At 31.0% G+C, this 21,756-nt stretch overlaps 1 protein-coding gene across 3 annotated transcripts in view; it reads right to left on the bottom strand.

The window, feature by feature from the left end:
• Positions 1-20,981, bottom strand: part of LOC111684195 (dual specificity protein kinase shkD) — a 29,133-nt gene extending 8,152 nt beyond the window's left edge. For 2 of the 3 annotated variants that reach the window (XM_046946437.1, XM_023446324.2), the window contains exons 1-3: positions 20,832-20,981; positions 18,917-19,100; positions 611-800 (exon numbers count right to left, since the gene is read on the bottom strand). In XM_046946437.1, the coding sequence (XP_046802393.1) occupies positions 611-795 (185 nt within the window). In that variant the 5' untranslated portion in view covers positions 796-800; positions 18,917-19,100; positions 20,832-20,981. The remainder of the gene's footprint in view (positions 1-610; positions 801-18,916; positions 19,101-20,831) is intronic. The other variant, XM_023446325.2, reaches the window with a different exon arrangement.
• Between the last annotated feature and the right edge of the window lie 775 nt (positions 20,982-21,756).

Raw genomic sequence — 21,756 nt, 5'->3', positions numbered from 1 at the left:
TATGTTAAATACATAATGATCCTCAAAAGATATAAATAATAATAATAAATACAATAATCACTGTGATAATGATAGTAATAATAATGATAAAACGTTTTAATAATAATGTTTCGTAGCGCAGTTTTTTAATAAAATTGTTGTTATTTGTTTGTATTATTATATCTTTGTGCAATAATATTAAATTGTGTTGTAAGAGTGTTAAACCACAGAAACCGTACGATATGTTTGTATGTTCGACATCATTGAGATGATGGTTGGTTGCATGGATTGATAGCTTTAGATGATGAATGAATAAGGAATTACAATTGCGTGTTGTTGGGTGTGTGTGTGTTTGTATGTACGAGTATGAAATTGGAATGTTTGATTTGAATATACATATAACAGCAAAACAATTGTATATTATGATCATTTCAACATGTAATATGAACCAACTTTATCATCATTATCATCATCTTGATGATTGTTATATTATACAAAATGTAATACAAATAAATACAAAATAACACAAACATTCATATGTATATATATATTATTACCATGCCATTTACATACCAACAATGAATGCCACACAATTGATTTTAATAGTCATAGATTTGAAAGAGCAACTTACGCTTGCAGCAAATCTTTTTGTGCTTTACTGCCACCCAAAGACCAAACTTCACTTTTTTTCTGTCTAGTTGTATAAGATATTTGTTTATTTGTTGCATCGTAACGTCCCTTGGGATGACTCTTACGACCGCCTGGTATCCAAAGCATACGTAAACCTGATGATTTTTTACCGTTACGTGATGCCATCGTAACTAAATATATTTTTGTTTTTTTGTTTAAATAGAAAAATTATATTTCAACATATAAAACGTTTATACAAATATATATTTATATACCCCCTTATTCATAAACAGAACTTTATTTTATAAAAGGTTTATAAAACAAAATTTCCATATGAAATTTGATTTATAAATTGTTTATAAAATAAAAATTTGTTTATGAATAAGGGGGATAGTATATAAAGTGTCGTTAAATTATGTAAAGAATTGTTTGTAGTATATTAAGAAGATATTAGGCGTGTTTATAAAATTAACTTTAGACGAGCTTATAGAAAATTTTATAAACAAAACTTTAGACCGTAATTATAAGTGATTTTCGACGAGTTTATAAACTTGTAACAAGTTTATAAAACAGACTTTAGACATAATTTAAAGAAATTTAAACAATTTTATAAAATGAATTTATCAACTAGATATTTGGCAAATTTATAGACCAGACTAGACCACACAGAGTTTATAGACCAGACTAGACCACACAAAATATTTTAAACCAGAAAATGTTAAAATTTAAAGAACAATTTCGACCAGTATTTATGATAGACTTTAAACAAGTTTATAGTTCCGATGACTTTATGAAAGAAACACACTAGTTTATAAACAACAATTTAGACCAGAAAATGTTAAAATTAAAGAACAATTTCGACCAGTTTATATGATAGACTTTAAACAAATTTATTAACGAGACTTTAAACAAGTTTATAGAAAAGACTTTAGACGAGTTAAAAACCAAGACTTAAGATGAGTTTAGACGAATTTATAGAGACTATAAATCTTTTAATCCAGATTTTAAACAAGTTTATATTCAAGAGTTTATGAAATTGATTTTTTGATAAAGAACCCTTTAGACGAATTTGTGGAATAGAATTTATACGATTTTGTGGAATAGAATTTATACGATTTTATAGACTAGACCTAAAACGAGTTTATAGAAATGACTTTAAACAAGTTTAATGGTGAATTTATAGACTTTAGACGAGTTAATTGAAAAAACTTTAGATGAGTTTATAAAAAAGATTTTAAATGGTTTCATAGACTTAAGGCCAGATTTAAAAAAGGATAATTGTGACGAGTTTACAGTAGATTTTAGACGAGTTTATAAAAGAGAAACTTGAGTTTCTTTTAACAAGATTTTAAACGAGTTTATAGAACTGCATGCAGCGTACTTTAGACTTGTACCTTTAGACCAGTTTAGAACAAGATTATACACCAGATTCTAAAAACAATAATTGTAATGAGTTTACAGTAGTTATATAGTTTGACTTTTTAACAATATTCTAAACGAGTTTATATAAGAGAAATTTTAGACCAGATTATAGACAGACTTTGGTATAAATTAAAAAAACGAATATTAGACGAGTTTAACGAACATTTTTCTACAAGGTTTTAGAATATAATTTACACAAGACTTTAGACAAGTTTACTGAATATAATTAACACTTTAGACTTTAGACAAGTTTACAGACTAATTAAAATCATTCCAAGGGAGTTTATATAAGAGAAATTTGAGTTCTTTAGCAAGGTTTTATACTATTTTATAGAAGACATTTTAGACGAGTTTATAGACCCGATTTTAGATAAGTTCATAAAGATTTTGAAAACGAAATTTTAGACGTGATTATAGACAGATTTTAGAAGAAATTATAAAACTATCTTTAGACAAGTTTAATGAACACTTTTTACAGGGTTATAGAATATAATTTACACGAGACTTAAGACAAGTTTACAGAATATAATTTATATCAGACTTTTGTCAAGTTTACAGACTAATTTAAAGCTTTTTAAGTGATTGTATATAAGAGAGAGTTTATATAAAAGAAAATTTTTAACAAGACAGTGGATTTTAGACGAGTTAATATAAGATAAACTTTAGTTTTTTAACAAGATTTTAAACGAGTTTATAGAAAAAACTTTTCATCAGTTTATAGATAAGATTTTTGATAAATTCATAAAGATTTTGAAAACGAAACTTTAGACGAGATTATAGACAGACTTTAGAAGAAATTATAAAACTAATTTTAGACAAGTTTAATGAATACATTTTACAAGGTTATAGAATATAATTTACACAAGACTTTAGATAAGTTTACCGGCAAATTTAAAGCATTACAAGAGAAAAATCTCAATATGAACTGTTGACTTTTAAAATATAGCTATATTTTCGAACACATCTGTTTAAACTTATATAAACAAAACATGTTTATGTTTAGATAACAAATAAACAAAAAAATCACATGCTTATATATTTTTCAAAACAAATACAAGTTGCTAACAGCAAGAAATGCCTGAAAAAGTGGTTGCCCGAATACTCATCCATTGCAGCTTGCAACTGCTTTAAGTTAAACAAAAATGTGGTTGTTAGAGTTACTTAAATCAACGATGGCTGGACGGATAGACAGATAGCTCTACTCTAAAATCTACAACATCATTATCATCATGACCCAAACGTACATACATATGTATGAATGTATATAAACGTGACATAAATCAGCAGCACGATTTAGTAGTGTGTTGTCACCAAAGCGAAATAAAAAAAAATTTTATAAAAAGAATTGTAAACGTCTATTACTTTGCAAGAGGCAAAGGATGAAAAAACAAACGAGACTATATACAAAGAAAAATAACCAGATTTCAAGACACACGAGGAGTGGTTCATGTGCATACCGTGGTATTTATTGCATTTTGCAATCCATAGTGTTTACTTTATGTATCAACAATGCAAAGCGTCTGTTGTTAGTAGTGGTGTTGGTTGGATGAATTTATAGTCGGTCGGCTGTTTTCTTATTATTGTTTTTTTTTATTGTCTCAACTGTCTCGAGAAATAAAACAAAAATAATTGACTTAAAGTGACGACTCCCAATAATTTCTTTTTTGCATTTTTTGAAAAATTGTATAACGAGAGGGGCGGGCAATCTTATTGATAAAATATGTAACAGTTTGAAATTGTTTCTTAGGATTAAAGTCCTGTCGATAACTTCTAGGAGTACTTCAGGTCCTTTAGTTTACTCTCTAAACTTAGGCATTACAAGTAAGTTTCGAACTCCAACTTCTCTTCATTCCAGCCTGCACTTTGAACTGCGTTTTAAAAAACCTTTAAACATAAAAACTTCTTATCCACTACACACCCAAGTTTGGACAACTCCGTTAAAATCTTCAATATATTCTCAATGTTGTTTCCTTTATAAGTGAAAACAATCAAAAAGAATGCAAAACTCGTAGCTCCATAAAACATCGACAAAGGCAATACATCTTGTTTGTGTAACAATAGAAGGAGGAGTAGATGATGGCAATGATGGCGACGAAGAAGCAGAAACAGATATTTCCATAAGTAACAATCGATTTTTTCAACTTTTTAAGGATTGCATACTAGTTGTTCTTTATTTGGAAAATTGCGACCGTCACTGCACACAATATTAGCGACAAGCTATTGAACTGCATTTAATTAAATGACAAATAATAGAAGTTATTTTTTGGTATTAGAACGAATTTCAAAGAAGCTACATATCAAAGAGCAATCGGAGAAGTGGAAAACAGAGCAAACCATATATGATGTTGTATGGGTTATGCTTCTACCTCCAATTCATGAAGAAACTGTAACGTAAGTATGCGTTGATGTTATGAGAAAAGTCTTTGGCCATCTAACACGATCCTCCAATGTTTTGGATTTGCCTATACGACTTGAAATGCGTCCAATTTTACAGTTCTTAGAAAGTAAGGAAATAAGAAAATATAAAGTCAAGGAAATTTTCCGTGAAAGACTTTACTTTATATATTTTGCAAGTTAGTCACTGAAGTCCATGTTCTCCGCCATGATCAAATGGTATTCTATTTGCGAAACAGTTTGATTATACAAAGTATACACGTATACGTTAATAGCGCTTTTGTTAGCAACTTAATTTCCCCAATGCGCTCGTATCCCACAACCTAAATAAAGTCGGTAGAATCTCATCTAAGTTGTAATCAGTTGGGAACCTTGATTACAAAAATGTTAATAGTTAAAGTCTCAAGATTGTATGCTAAAATAATACTAACGATCGGATCGATGACGTTAATTTTAGCCTGACAACAGTGCAGACATTAATCAATTGGATCAGTCAAGGTTCCGACACTAAAAGAGGAAATGTCCATGTTCTTTCTTTATATTTGATCAAGGCACTACTTCAAGGCACATTTTCATTCTGCTATAATCAAAGCTTATAAACATCAGTGTTAGGGAATGCAATAGCCATGAGAGAGAAAGTATTCGATCCTTTTGTCATATGTGTTACAACTTCTCCTGAAGACCAATACCCTGTCTACACACGTGTATATGTAGCTAATATTAACCTCCTTTCAGCGTCAACCAACTACCACAAACGTAAATTGGCCAATTCAGTCTTGATATTGAGAAAGATTTTTCGACACCAGATAGAATAGATAGATTTATTATCAGTAGAGATTTATATAGTTCTCTAGTCTAATGGAAACATCTTCCTCCTCTTTAAATGGCCATTCTTAATAAATAATGATTCATCGGTTGTCTCCAAAAAGGAAAATAACACTGTTTATATAAAAACACATCCCAGATCTAATGCGACCTGCTTGTTTTCCAATCATTTCAAAAAAATGAAGAGAGCCATACGACTGTCAAATTTTTCCATCCGTATTCTCTCTCAATGTGTGATGGTTTTATTACATATCCCTATTCTTCTACATAAAATTTTGACAGATCATATTACTTGTGTTATCGTTTAAAGCCGGCTTTAGCCAGACCACCGAGAAGGATCGGCAAAAATCGAATGTGCTTAAGTTAAAAGAATCCCTCTGTAAGTCGTTTCGTTTAGTAGTTTTCCAAATAGGGGACGATTATGACCCTTATAAAGTTTAAATTCCCCTATGAAGTCGCCCAACATTTCAAACATAAATATGATCGATAAGTCTGGAAGTATCAATGCATGACATATCTTTGGTGATGATGAAAAACTCCAAACAGATTTGATGTAATAGACTTTCTCACATCTTTTGTATTTTGTGTTTCACGTTTGTATTTTGTGTTTCTATTTTTCATATAAAAATTTTATTGATAGAATTTTGTAAACATTGAACAGCTGTTCCATACAAAATCAACTATTGTGAATGAATTGTTCACAATAAGTTCACGATAGCAATTTTCCCTTCGAGAGAACTGAAAATTCCAAGGGAACAAAATTTTCCCTTGGAATTTTCAGTTCTTTCAGTCTATGTGTATTATTACTGTTTGAGTATGCGTTGCTATTATGAAAAACCTACCTCTATGTGGTTATGCAATCTTCCAATATCTTGGATTGCTCAGCTTTAAACATGTCTGTAATTCCACAATTATTCTTTATATATGAAGATTTCAAGAAATTTCGGAAAAATCTCATTGGAGTTGTCCTAGCATAGGTATGCATTGCTATTATCGGTGAGCCTTTGTTATGTTGCTGAAACAACAGGTTCATTTTAGGTGTATAGAGATTTTCTGAAGGAAGATGTTTCATTGACATCTGGAGGGTCAACTGTGTGTATAGGCAGGTATTGATAGAAAGCCTCTCTCTGGACTCAACTGAGTTATAACCTCTTTCGTGTAAGGATGTTCATAGGGATTTACTCATAATGATTTCACAACTATATTGCCACGACAAAAGATTAAATATCTCGAAAACCTGAATAAAGAGGTTCGACAGAATACTGTTCAAATATTGACATTTGAGATGTCAACTTCGAAGTCGAACTAGTTACAAATGTAATAATGAAAAATTATGCTGACATTGTTAATAAAATGAAAATATGTCTGGTGCAGTTTAAAGTTTATTGCTTTTCAGTTTTCTTTTACATTTTTCTCACAAAAACAACAATAAACTGCATCGCATCATATAACAATCATTGTCGTCATCATCATCATCATCCGTAATGATGTCCATGGATATTTTGGGTTGCGGTCGTTTTAGGTTGCAGAAGACAACGTTTGCCTGTGTAGTTTTGTGTGGCGGCATTATGTTTATGCAAAAAGAGTTACGAAAAATAATCTCCATATCTATGATTGGGCTTAAGACGATGACGACGAAGACGAAGACGACGAAGGCGAAGACGACGACGTTACTGATGCCAATGATGACGACTAAGAGACAGACTAAAAACCTAAAAGATGTGGCAGCAGAAACAGAATAATTTGACTTTAGTTCAAAGAGTTGTACGTTATTTTGTACATAGTATTTTTGTACACTTTTTTTAATTTTTTTTTTTTGGTATTTGTAAGCTGTGGCGTTTTGTATGTATTTATTGTATGTCTTGTGTGTCATGCCATATAAAAATGTTGATCTTTAACCAGTTTGTTGGGTTTTTTCATTTATTTGTAATTGTTAAAAAATTGTGTACTAAACGTGTAGATGAACCACAGACGAATACAAAAAATAATAATAATAAAATTTACAAAAAAAAAAAAACAATAATAATAAAAACGTTCGACCCGAAACAAATGAATTCTCAATTGTTGGCTGCCTCTCTATATATTACTAGACAGGGAGGTTGTAAAGTAAGAAATAGTTAGTTACCACTTGTTGTAGATACCCATGACTCTATACAATTATTGGAAATTAATAAAAAATCTTGGAATTTCTTCGATTCAATATGAATTTTTATTATTTCTGTTACCCCACGAACAGCTGAAAGTAGTTGGTTTTTTGACACACCTTAAATATTGGCACAAAAAAAGGAAAAGTCAGTATTTGTTTAAATCATGAAATTTAAACACGTTTTTTTTGTAAGAAAGAAGTTTTGAAACCTTTTTTTAAACGTGATTTATCAATGATTTAATTCTTCATTATAAAGTGTAGCATAAAAAAACTAAATGTTTTTTATAAAAAAAAAAAAAAAATAAAATGAAGTAATTTCAAAAATTTATGATGAAATATTTTTATAAGAAATGCTTTGATGACAAAGCAGAGAATTTGTTGAAAGCAAGTGTTTGTCATACTGCATTGAGTATTAGTCGTTGTGCCCACTGCTGTTTGCAGAATATAGGTTATGTTGATAGGTTGATGAGTACTCAATCAAATCTGACCTGTTGTTCTTTCCTCATATTTCCGATATTCATAAACTCAGTTTCCTAAAAGAAATTCCTATGAATTTTGTAAGCAGTGTTTTTGAGAAATGTCTGAAAGCCGTGATACACGGTTGTCAGATCTTACAACGCTGTCAGTAAAATGTTTAGAAAATGTCTATGAATCGTCTGAACTTACAATTTTTCTTTTGCAACATTATTAGAAAAAGTATTACTGACAATATTGCAACACAAAATTTGTAAGTTGACACTGTTATTAGACATTTTTTGCACATTTTACTGACAACGTTGTAAGATCTAACAACCATGTATACATGGCATGGCAACAAAAAAGTGCTTCAGAGTTTCAATATCCTCTCTACATGTTCCACATAAGTCTGTATCCGCTCGTCCTGTTCTCGTTGCGATCAGCTCATATTAATATTTGTGGTTCTACCCATTCTAAGAGGTTTTATAAGATTCTCTACTATTTAATTCGGACTCGCTGATTCGAATGGGTTTAAGCTCCCTTAGTAATAACGATAAAGAAATATTTAATCGGATCTTATTGTGTTTTCATAAAATATACATTACTTCGTCCCCCTGGAGCATGTTACCTTGATGACAGACTTCAAATTGGTGTGATTGCAATCCCAGGGTGAAGAAGTGCCTCTTATCTGTCGGGATAAAATGATGATATAAAATGTATCATCGGCTTTTCCTTAGAATGATTTGACATAGAACCACATATTGTGGTACTATGGATAGCCAGTTTCTGGTCTATGTCCTGGCCGGTCAGTTGAATGAAGTGCCTTTGGGATCCACTTAATGGCTGTGGTTTAAACCCAAATTCGCGAAAAGAGTAAGTGATGTTTAAAAGGCTGTTTCACGGTGAAATTTATATTTCACGATAAGTTCAATGGTGTTGCCAAATAATAACAGATGCAACTAAAAGTTGGAAATGAGTTGATGTTAAATGTGTATTTTAAGCCCGTATACCTAGAGGGAGTCTGTAGTTCTCTTATGAGTGTGTCGGATGAATGAGAAGTGTTCAGGGTTGAATATAGATGTGTGTTCTCTGTGAGTAAGAACAAAGGCTTCGGCGTATTTGATGGATTCGTATTTTGGTCCACCGTTAACATCTATAGGTGTTGTCCACTCAACCTCACATCTGATAGATACTCCATCGGGGGACAACAAATGTTAAACTGATTTTTGGAAATAGACGGAATGTTTAGGGGCTTATTTTACTTCTACCACAGGTTGGCACGGTCAGAGATTATATAGCTCAAGTACTTGAATAAAATGCACGTATACTGGTCTATATTGCGTGTAAGATTCATAATAGGGCGGTGATGAGTCGTCATAGGCCAACACGGCAGGTGTTCACGTAAGGCACTTCGACACTCATCCACTTATTCGTCTCTTCGTTCACATCCGAGAATCACAGTTGACATGTGTTAACATGCCACGATTTTATCACAGGTTTCTAAACAAGATGTTAACTTTCTTTATCGGACTGCACTAATGCAGGTCTTCCTTCTTCTCATCAGAATCAGATCATTCTATATAGAACCACAGCATATACTGATACTTCTGAGACAAGTGAAAAACTTGGAAGTTTAACTTAGTGATTTTCGAAAACAGAACAAAATTTGATAGACACAATAGACTCCCAGTGAATGTAATGGAGACTGATCATAAGTCCAGTGAACAAATTTCGGCCTTTGTCTGCATCCAATTAGCAGTATATCCAGGAGAAAATCCATTTTGACAAACAGTGCTTTCGGAGTTTCAGAGAATACCACTAAACCCAAGGAAAAGATAGGCAATCGATTATGCACACAAGAGTGGCATTCATATATGGCAGAGGAGAATTCTGTCCAGATTTAACTAAAGCGTTTTTACCTTACTAGATGTCAGAGCCTTTCAAGGTCGTATCGCAGAGATTCAGAAGATTACTTATAGCCATTTAAGTTTTCTTAACGAGAGCATGATTAGTTTGTCGATGTGATCGAAAACATTACGAGTGTTCGTAATGTATTACAAAAAGAGAAATCTAGCAACATTGAACCATATATTTCCTCTTTACTTGGAATTTTTTTTGTTTAGCTTTTCAAAATTGAATCACTGAGATCACACAGATCGTTGATATTTTTTGTGTTTTTCGGAGTCACAAATCTATTTCAAACAAGGGTATGGTCTGAAATGCATCACTACACTACATCTGATGATTATTTGGCGATGCTAATGCAAATCAGCTAATGCTCACACATTAGCTGATTTGCATTAGCATCGACTCCCATTTAAAGGGAGAAGCAAAGTATGCAATCAAAAGTAGCATGTTCTGCAAGCAGTTGAAATAGCTGAAGTATGAAATACTGGCGTAGTAATCCTAGGAATTTATATAGGTAGGTAGGTCGTTAGGAGGATGTATACTACATCAAATCCGAAGAAATACACCTAGGCCACTATCTGTTGTGCGCTCCTTACCATGGAAAAAAATTATTTTTCAGTGTTCAGAAACTCAGTTTCCTGAAAGTAATTCCTAAGAATCTTCCAATCAGTGTTAGTCAGGAATGTTATTTCCGGAATAACATCACTTCCAAGATACTTGGATCTTACATCAACGAATGCCTGGCAGTGGCAAAGAAAATGCTCCAGAGTTTCACTGTCCTCTCCACATGCTCTACATTCGTCTGAATCCGCACGTTCAATTTTGCATAGCTGTGCTCGTAGTCCTGTGTGTCCACTCAGAATACGTACCATCATACTAACTTCAGACTTGCTCATTTTTAGGAGATTTTTCGTTTTGCTCTCATCAGGAACACCCCATAGGATCTTCGTGGTTCTACCCACTGTTCCATTATTCCAAGAGGCCTTATGGGATTCCCTCACCCATATTTTTAGTTCAGCTTTTGTTGCGTCGAAAGGTTTTGCGTTTGTCAGGTTAACTGCCTCGAGCTCCCTTCCCTTTAAAGCTATTACATTCGCCCTTTCGTTATCGACTACTCCCGATTGGGCTGGTACCCATATGATGAGAGCCTTACCCCTGGTAGAGTATTCAGTTAAAGCTTTCTCACAATCCAATACGGAATTTATATAAGAAAGTCTTTGAAAATATTAAGAAAGGAAACTGGTAAAAATTTATCTTTATTTCATTTTAGATTAATGACACTTGAAGAAGTCTTAATGAAAAGCAGTTAACCTGTTTTTTGCAAAATCTTTGTTAAGCAATTGTTCACAAATATTGATATAAAATCCCAATTAAAACTTTCTCTGCCTTAAACCCTTTTGCCTTTATTCATCTACAACCCATTTATTAAGCAACCTTAAAAAGTAAATTATTTTAAAGAAAACACGTTCTGTTATACATGACTTCTTATCTAGATTTGTAACTTTATATTAAGTAGAAAAAAGTTTTAACAAAAAAACAACCTCCAATTACAACTTAATTCAATAAATCTAAATATAAAAGAATCATAATACCTTGCTATATGTCAGTTTAGTTGTCTCTACTTGTCATTCACTTAAAAGTAAAGTAAAACCTAAAAGTTTAATCAAATGGAAACCCACAATCATAAATGTAACATTCAGTTGGTGTTAATAGATTTTTTGTTTCATATTTTTATAGTTTTATAAGTTTAAAGCTATTGTCAAATTGTTTCGTTATCTTATGATTTGTGGTTCAAAAAAAAAAAAAAAAACGACACAAAATGTTTGAAATAAGATTACCCCACAGCTGGTGCTTTTTAAATGTAACATTTTTTTAAATATACAACTATTTAACATTCCACAAATGTCAACGAAAATCAACCTTATTTTTTCTTGGGGTGTTGGTAATAAAACAGAAATTATGAACATTTTTTTTATCTACTTTTAAAAATCACTGAATATTGTCACGTTACAAACATAAAGATGTAAACTTATAAAAAATCTTCAAGTTTATCTAATTTGCCTTGCATTTAAAAAAAATACTCGTTTACTGTCGTCACGTCACTTTATATGCGTCTATGTCTGTCAGTTATTTACAATATTTCTATTTATTACTTTTGAATATGTGAAAACTGGTAAATTATTTACACTGTCTATACATTTTTAATTGAATTTATATATGTAGACATCAGCAAATATAAATGAGAATTTGTAATTTCGTTTAGGTCGACTTAGGTTAACAATACACGTAGAGAAAAAACATGATTGTGGTAACCATGTTCTAAGAGCAACATATCGAGGGACTATATTCAATAGTCTCTATCTAAAATAACAAAATGCAAATAACAATTATATGTTTTTGATAACAATATATTTTTACAGTGAACATAGTTTAGTTATAGTAACCATGTCGAACCATGTTTTTCCTCTGCTTATATATAAAAACTTTCTTTTGCTTTTTTATAGTCCCATACAAATGTGGACTTTACCACTTGTGTGCCGATTTCCTTTCATATTTTATTCAATTCACAATGCTTTAGAATGCTAAAGATTACTGATACTCGGAATAAGATATAACTAAGGATATAACCATAAAGATCTTATGAAGTGACCAGTGCAGGAGAGCAGGCTTCTACTAGCCCAAGGTTTGTATTATTGGTCAAACGGATTTAGTTATTCCAGATCTAACAAACTTCAGGAACAGTGATTTGATAATTGCAAAGGATCTATGTTCAGAACACTGAACATTGAACGAACGGATTCACGCGAAAGTAGATTCCCATTGTCATTGCCAATCTTTTGACGAAAGTAGTTCCAAATAGCTTGGGAGCGATGTTATTACTGATATTATATGCATTAGGAACAATGCTTAGATTATTCTAAAGGAACTATGTGCAGGAAATTGAACATTGGCCGAAAACTGTTAAGACTTTCATACATTTCACATATCATGAACATATTATTCCATATATTACATGCCTCTTAGAAATACTGATTGGAAAATTCTCCAGGAACTGGAGCGATGTTATACCAGATCTTACAACTCTCTTAAACTTAGATTGGGAAATTCTTAAGAAACTATGTACAGAAAACTGAACTGAATCTTCATTGTCATTGCCAAGCTTTCGTTGTAATTAGATTAAATTTGCTATTCCAGATATTATCAGGAAACTGAACATTAGACGAACTGATTAAGACGAATATAGAGCTTTTTTATCATTACTAAGCTATAGTCCAAGTATCCCTAAAATAGCTTGGGACCTATTTGATTAGGCAATCAGGTTTAAACAAATGTGGAGCTTCTATGTCATTATTAAGCTTTTGTCGAAATTAGCATGGGAGCGATGTTATACCAGAACATACAACTCTCTAAAACTTAAATTGGGAAATTCTCAAGAAACTATGTCTAGAAAACTGAACAGAATCATTATTGTCATTACAAAGCTTTTGTCGAAATTAGATCAAATTTGCTAAGAGAGCGGTGTTATTCCAGATATTAATTTCATTAGAAACAGTGATTGCAACTATGTTTAGGAAGCTGAACATTAGATGAACTGATTAAGACGAAGTCCAAGTTTCCTTCAAATAGTTTGTTATTCCAAATATTACATTCATCAGGAATATTGCTTGGAAAACTAAGGAACTACGTACACACAAAACTTAACATTGTACGAACTGCTAAAGACGAATGATGATTGTCATTACCAAGCTTTCATCAAAATTAGACTCAAATAGCTTGGAAGATGTGTTATAATAAAAATACTACGAAATTAAACATTGAACAAACGGATTCAGACGAATGTAGAGTTTCTTTGTGATTACCAAGCTTTTGTCGTATTTAGACCCAACTAGTGATTTTATTCCAGATATTCGACATTTTCTCAGAAAAACTAATTGGAATGCTCTAAAGACGATTTGGACGTTATTACAACCATAGAGCACTATTTAAAGGTTTTCTTGGTTTGCATGAAAAGGAATACTAAGGATAACGCGCACAACTGTACAATATTGGACGAATAGATTCTCACAAATATATAGCATTTTTTGTCATAACAAAGCTTTTGACAAATTTTATTTCGGACAAACATTTTTCAAAAAAATGTTCAGCTTCTTTGTTGTAACGAAGCATTTGTTCAATAATCTCTGGATATTAAAGATATCAGATGAAAAATTCTAAGGATCTATTTTACGCAAACTTAATAACAAAACCTTGGACAATAACCCCTTCACAGGTTGATCTCATTAACCAAGCTTTCGTTAAAACTAAAGTTATGATGTTCCACCCCTAGAAAGCACTGATTGAAAATGCTTTGTAAATAGAGTCTCTGAATTCAGGGCGAATCTATCTTCATACTCTTTACGTCAACATTTTCCTAGGTAAAGGAATATGCAACAAGCCTGATATCGTTCGGATGTCTTTGTTCAGATCTAGCGATTTAAATATCCTTTCTTAATGCTTTGTAATGTCAAGAAGGCCAATTTTACATTGATTTCTGGGATATCGATGAATGTAGGAGTAAGATCAATTAAAAGATAATCTAGGTAATAGAATAAAACATAACTACTACAAATGCATGCGTCTATTTTTGTTTTCTATTCAGAATAAGAATAGAAGAATAATAAAAGTATAATTCTTCTATGGAAAATACATCAGACTCTACATCATTTTTTGGATAGAATAAGAATTGGTGAGTCTAAACATATCGAGATGAACGTTAACATATTCAGAAACTCGTCAGCGTTTATGTAGTAATTAGTTCCATTACTTCGCGACATTTGCACGACAGTACTTTATAAAGTTACATATAATAAATCAAATTATTACTGTCTTCAGAAGAGTGAATGTAAATAAAATTTCAACTATGTAGTAAATAAATAAATTAACAAGCTTAATGTGTTTTTGTATATATTCAACAAGTTGATTGTCGATCTGTTTACAAGGGGCAAATATATGTCAAACAAATACATATGTATATCTTCATATGTATTTAACACGTCTCGCAGATACATGCATGTGCATTAATTATTATATTTATTAAATACTTTTGTATGCGATTATTCGAAAGCCAAACAAATTAATCGATATATTTTAAGTTTGGCTATTTTAAATCATTCGATTAATTAACCGATCAAGTTCGGTTCGATCGAATCGAGCCAAGCAAATACATTTAACATTGGGACAATTGTATTACAATTAATTAAATTATTTTCGTTTAAGTTTGTTCATAGAATAATAATTGTTCATTGGAATTTCAAATTTTTAATTTCTAACGTATTCATTAGAATGAAGTCTATCACGTGTCAACTACATACATATAAATAAATAATTTATTATATTTACCTAAGTTAAATTTTAATTAACAAGTAGGTACTATGTTAATTTAAATAAAACAAAATTACAATTAAATATGTGTTAACAAACTAGTTTGAAACTTTTTAATTTAATTTTTTTTTTGTAATTGGCAATAACTAATTGCTTATACGCCCACAAAATATATCAACTAAAAGTTTAAATTTTGTTTTTATGATGTTCTTTCATTAAAGGTTATAAAGGCCTTAAATTTTTTAAGGAAATAGGGAATAATTCCATAAGCATTCTTTAGGAAAAAGTTATAACAAGTTCAGTATTTATATAATCCTTGAAAGTTTTTGTATCTCTAGAAGTTTTAGCCTATAGTATTGTCTAGAATCTAGTATATAGTCTAATCTGTACACCGTAGTCTAGTCTATTCTATGGCATTGTCTAATACATTTAATTCTAGTCTATAGTCTAGTATATAAGGAGTGAGATCGAAAAATTCTTAACACACGTTTTTCATTACATTTTTCAACCAAAGTATTATTTGATTTTTTTTTTTTTTGATCAAGTTACCTTTGAAAAACATGTCAGTTATTATGTGTAATGTCAATTATATTAATTTTATTGTTAATCTGATTAAAATGAGTGACCAGAAAAAAGTGCGTACTGAAATTATTAAATATTTTCAACTAAACCCAACTTGGTCTTGGCCAAGCATACAAAGGTCTGCCGTTAAACTGTTTCCAATGTTATTAAACAGTACCGGGAGAACTTGTCAGTTGATAGAAAACCTGGTTCAGGTAGAAGGAATGGTCCACATGATGTTTCTAAAGCCAAAAAAATAGAACGCATTTTCAAAAGAGCTCCCAACACATCCGGTAGGAAAGCAGCTCGGTTAGCTCAGTGCTCGGACTATTTGGTACGAAAAGTTAAAGCTAATGCAGGTTTAAAAACATACAAGGCTCAAAAAGTTCCTGACAGGAACGCTGCTAAAAATTTAGAGGCCAAAAACGGAGCACGGAAATTGAAGTCAAGTTTTATAAAAAAATATTCATGCTGCATAATGGATGACGAAACGTATGTTCTGGCAGATTTTTCGCAACTTCCAGGTCAAAAGTTTTATGTTGCTGATGCTCGAGGGAATGTTGAAGAAAAGTTTAGGACCCAAAAGCAGACAAAATTTCCTAGAAAGTTCTTGGTATGGCAAGCAATATGCAGTTGCGGCAAAAGAAGCCAATCATTTGTTACAACGGGCTCTATAAATACCGAAATTTACATCAAGGAATGTTTACAAAAAAGGCTGCTTCCATTCATAAGACTTCATAATGTGTCCACTTATTTTTGGCCTGACTTGGCATCCTGTCACTATGGTAAACAAGCCCTTGAGTGGTACAAGAACAATAATGTGGTATTTGTACCAAGAGAGGCAAATGCTCTAAACTGCCCGGAGCTAAGGCCAGTGGAGAGATATTGGGCTCTTGTTAAAAGAGAATTGAAGAGTACAAAAAAGGTGTCCAAAAGTGTGGTAGATTTTAAACGGAGATGGACTACATGTTCGAGCAAAGTGACAGAAAGCACTATAAAAACGTTAATGGAAGGGTTTTCGAAAAGGGTTCAAAATTTCATCACTAGTGATTAAAACTATAAAAATATTTTTTTTTTTTAAATTGTAATAATAATTTGAATCAAATAAAAAAAAAATAAAGCTGTAAGTTTAGTGGTTTTATTTTTATAAACATATATGTATGTTAAGAATTTTTCGATCTCACTCCTTAGTAGAGCGTCGACAAGTCTGTAGTGGAGTCTATAGTATTATCTATAGTCTAGTATATATTCTAGTCTGCAGTCTATTATTTGGTCTATAGTCCAGTCTATAGTCTAGTCTATAGTCTAGTCTATAGTCTAGTCTATAGTCTAGTCTATAGTCTAGTCTATAGTCTAGTCTATAGTCTAGTCTATAGTCTAGTCTATAGTCTAGTCTATAGTCTAGTCTATAGTCTAGTCTATAGTCTAGTCTATAGTCTAGTCTATAGTCTAGTCTATAGTCTAGTCTATAGTCTAGTCTATAGTCTAGTCTATAGTCTAGTCTATAGTCTAGTCTATAGTCTAGTCTATAGTCTAGTCTATAGTCTAGTCTATAGTCTAGTCTATAGTCTAGTCTATAGTCTAGTCTATAGTCTAGTCTATAGTCTAGTCTATAGTCTAGTCTATAGTCTAGTCTATAGTCTAGTCTATAGTCTAGTCTATAGTCTAGTCTATAGTCTAGTCTATAGTCTAGTCTATAGTCTAGTCTATAGTCTAGTCTATAGTCTAGTCTATAGTCTAGTCTATAGTCTAGTCTATAGTCTAGTCTATAGTCTAGTCTATAGTCTAGTCTATAGTCTAGTCTATAGTCTAGTCTATAGTCTAGTCTATAGTCTAGTCTATAGTCTAGTCTATAGTCTAGTCTATAGTCTAGTCTATAGTCTAGTCTATAGTCTAGTCTATAGTCTAGTCTATAGTCTAGTCTATAGTCTAGTCTATAGTCTAGTCTACAGTCTAGTCTATAGTCTAGTCTATAGTATAGTCTATAGTCTAGTATATAGTCCAGTCTATAGTCTAGTCTATAGTCTAGTCTATAGTCTAGTCTATAGTCTAGTATATAGTCTAGTCTATAGTCTAGTCTATAGTCTAGTCTATAGTCTAGTCTATAGTATAGTCTATAGAATAATCTATAGTCTAGTCTAGTCTAGTCTATAGTCTAGTCTATAGTCTAGTCTATAGTCTAGTCTATAGACTAGTCTATAGTCTAGTCTATAGTCTAGTCTATAGTCTAGTCTATACTCTAGTCTATAGTCTAGCCTATAGTCTAGTCTATAGTCTAGTCTATAGTCTAGTCTATAGTCTAGTCTAGTCTAGTCTATAGTCTAGTCTATAGTCTAGTCTATAGTCTAGTCTAAAGTCTAGTCTATAGTCTAGTCTATAGTCTAGTCTATAGTCTAGTCTATACTCTAGTCTATAGTCTAGTCTATAGTCTAGTCTATAGTCTAGTCTATAGTCTAGTCTATAGTCTAGTCTATAGTCTAGTCTATAGTCTAGTCTATAGTCTAGTCTATAGTCTAGTCTATAGTCTAGTCTATAGTCTAGTCTATAGTCTAGTCTATAGTCTAGTCTATAGTCTAGTCTATAGTCTAGTCTATAGTCTAGTCTATAGTCTAGTCTATAGTCTAGTCTATAGTCTAGTCTATAGTCTAGTCTATAGTCTAATCTATATTCTAGTCTATAGTCTAGTCTATAGTCTAGTCTATAGTCTAGTCTATAGTCTAGTCTATAGTCTAGTCTATAGTCTAGTCTATAGTCTAGTCTATAGTCTAGTCTATAGTCTAGTATATAGTCTAGTATATAGTCTAGTATATAGTCTAGTCTATAGTCTAGTCTATAGTCTAATCTATAGTCTAGTCTATAGTCTAGTCTATAGTCTAGTCTATAGTCTAGTCTATAGTCTAGTCTATAGTCTAGTCTATAGTCTAGTCTGTTATCTAGTCTATAGTGTCTAGTGTATAGACCTGGTCTCTAGTCGTAGCCTCTAGTCTATTCTATAATCTATTCTATAGTCTAATCAATAGTCTAGTCTATAGACAAGTCGATAGTCTAGTCTAGTCTATGGTCTCGTCTATAGTCTAGTCTATAACCTAGTTTAGTCTATCTATTTTTTTGATTAAACCTTGTGCAATTTTTCAAATTGGAAAATGTTTGATTAAAAATGCAAATCAATGATGAAATATAAATGACAATTTTGTTAATTTCATTTAAAATGTAGAAAAATTAAAAAAAACTTACCTTAATGATATTAAATGCTGTGTCCTGTTATCGAATTTATAAAAAACACTATACATGGAGAAATTTGCAAATAACCGTTAATCATACACAAACAGACGGTCACCAAACACACATTAATTAATAAACAACTAAGATTAATGAGACGATAATAATGATGATGATGCTGCTGCTATTCAAGAATACACTGAGAAAGAATTTTATGTTGTAAGAACAAAAACAAAACAAGAAGGAGTAAAAAAGAAGCAAAAACAAGTTTTAAGTTTATATTTCTTATTTTTGAAAATTAGTTAGTTGCTGTTGTAGTTTGTTGTTGTTTTATCAACGATTTTTTTTTAATTTATTATATGTATGTATGGTTGGTTAAAAGAAGAAGCAGTACAAAAAAAACTTAAGTTAAAAGATGGTGACAAAAACAAAAGCACACGCAAGCAAACACATACAACACAAACACTCTATGTTATAGAATATATTCAATGGCATCAATAGAACCAGTTCAACTGGGTCTTCAACAATTGAATTTTATTTTAATTAATTTTTTTTCATTTAAGTGACACTTTTTATTTGATTAAAAGTTATCTATATAATTAATAGGCAATGCGATTTTTTGTGACCCCTTTTACTCTTACAGTATACATCCGATTTTGGCCAAAGGCGTATCATTTTAAAGGTGTTTCTTCGCAGATGTGCACAATATATATATTAATAAGATCGGTTCAGGGTTTTGGGAGCTATAAGTATTTGAAGTTGTTACTAACACATGGAAACAAAAGTCACACGTACGTATGTTGGAACTAAAAAACAAACAAAGCAAGAAACTAAACAAAAAGAGTAAACAATGCAGTAATCCAGTGATGCCATATATAATCTTAAAAAATTATTTTTTATCTGTACTCATTTTACATATGCAAACATATCTTTACAATCTGAATTTTTAATTTAATTTCGAATAGGGAGGCGGAGCTCCCATTATGTACTCTAGTTTTTATAATTGTTTAGTTTTTTATTATTATTTATTTTGGTGTTATTATTGTTTATCTTAATAGTTGTTGCTTTTTAACATGAAATATGTTTTTGCACATTTTTTTCGTTATTTTTATTATTTTCTTAAATTGTTTAATTAGTTGAAATGTTTATCTTATTTATTGCTTATATGTATGTACTTTTAATTATAAATAATTTTTATTATTGCTACTGTATTTTGCATAACAATTTCTTTTATAATGATTTAATAATTAAGGCAGTTACTACTTGTTGTGGTTGGTTGTTTTTTAAGGAGTATTATTACCGGTTTCTTGCAATTGTCAGTGATGACTACTGTTTTAGCTTAAATTGTGTTCCTTTAACACCAACAACAACATCAACAGATTCTTTTACTAACACGTCTTACTCTTCCTCAATATGTTGTGAAGAAACTTTAGTGGCTGGCTACTTGTCTTGAACAGTTGCCACAAACAACACAGACAGCATCTTGTCTTTAATACACACACACACACATATATACACATTAACTCTACACCACCACCAACTTTAACACTTCTCAACCTAAACATCTAACCAAACCATCCACTTTGTTTCTGGCTTTGGACACAATTTCTATATGAAAAAAATCACCAAACAAGAGACATTGTTGGTGGAGTCAGCAGTGTTAGCTGCTGCTGCAAAAGCCGTTTTTTTCCTACTTTATTGTTGTTCTTGGTTTTGGTTACATTCCAAGCTAAGCTTGTTACTGCAAGTTTTTTATTTTCTTATCTACTTTGTATTGTTGTTGGCTTTATATTAATGACCGAAAGTTAACTTAAACTACAACAGCAACAACATCACTTTGAATTTATTTCTTTTTTAGCCTAATTTTTTTTTCATTTAAACGTGTCTTTTTTTATTTCTTAAACCATTTTTTGTTATAAACTTTATTTACATTTTTATGTGTTGTTTAGTTTATATGTTTTGTTAACATTTCGTTTTTATTTTTAACAATTTTTTTCATTACACACGCGTTATAGGTTTAAGCATAAACTACAAAACATCTATTCTTTTAAAAATCCAATTTAAAACTAAATGAAAAAAGCAAATAAGAAAATTGCCTTTTTTTGTTATTTTCTTGTTTTGCTTTTTGTCACGTATTCGCAATGTAAAACAGGGTTGTTGTCAATATAAAAACACAAAGCCTAGAAAATACAACTCTAATTTACAAGGTGTTTCAGATAAATGTAAATAAAGTAACAAATGTTGCATACACATTCAAATATTTTAAACTCAAGGAATAAAGTGGAAGGGAAACTAAATTAACGGTTATTTTGAAGAAATTTTATGGAATTGAAATAAAGACAATCGTTTTAAATAACGAAAAAAAAATAACATTATAAAAAATCAGAAACCAGCAAAAAATTGAAAATTATTTCCAATTAAATATATAGAATAAAATAAACGTATCAACAGGTTAAAATTGGGTACATAACAAAAACAAAATAGATTTACTTAAAAATTCTTTTTTCTAATTTGTAGCCCTTTGCAACTCTCTTTACACAATTTCACCATACACCAACTGCTTTAAATATTCATGTACACAATTACATGTGTATATTAACATTTTTGGCATAAACCTATTGGTACACGTGATTTTTAATATTCGCAAAACAAAAATGTTTAACAACAAATAATAACCCTCTACTAACACAAATTAACAACAATAAATCAACACAATGTAAACATGCGCTTAAACGTCAGACATTGAGATAAATTTTGAATTTTTACACATACAACAAATATTGACAAGAATATGTATTTTTTATTAAATTTTTACTCCCCACTAATACGAGTCGTTTATCTCTGAGAGTATAATA

Source organism: Lucilia cuprina, chromosome 3 (assembly GCF_022045245.1).
Source record: "Lucilia cuprina isolate Lc7/37 chromosome 3, ASM2204524v1, whole genome shotgun sequence".
In the NCBI taxonomy this organism is placed as follows: Eukaryota; Metazoa; Arthropoda; class Insecta; order Diptera; family Calliphoridae; genus Lucilia; species Lucilia cuprina.
The sequence above is the reverse complement of the archived record's forward strand: the minus strand, read 5'-3'. Positions and strand labels throughout refer to the sequence as shown.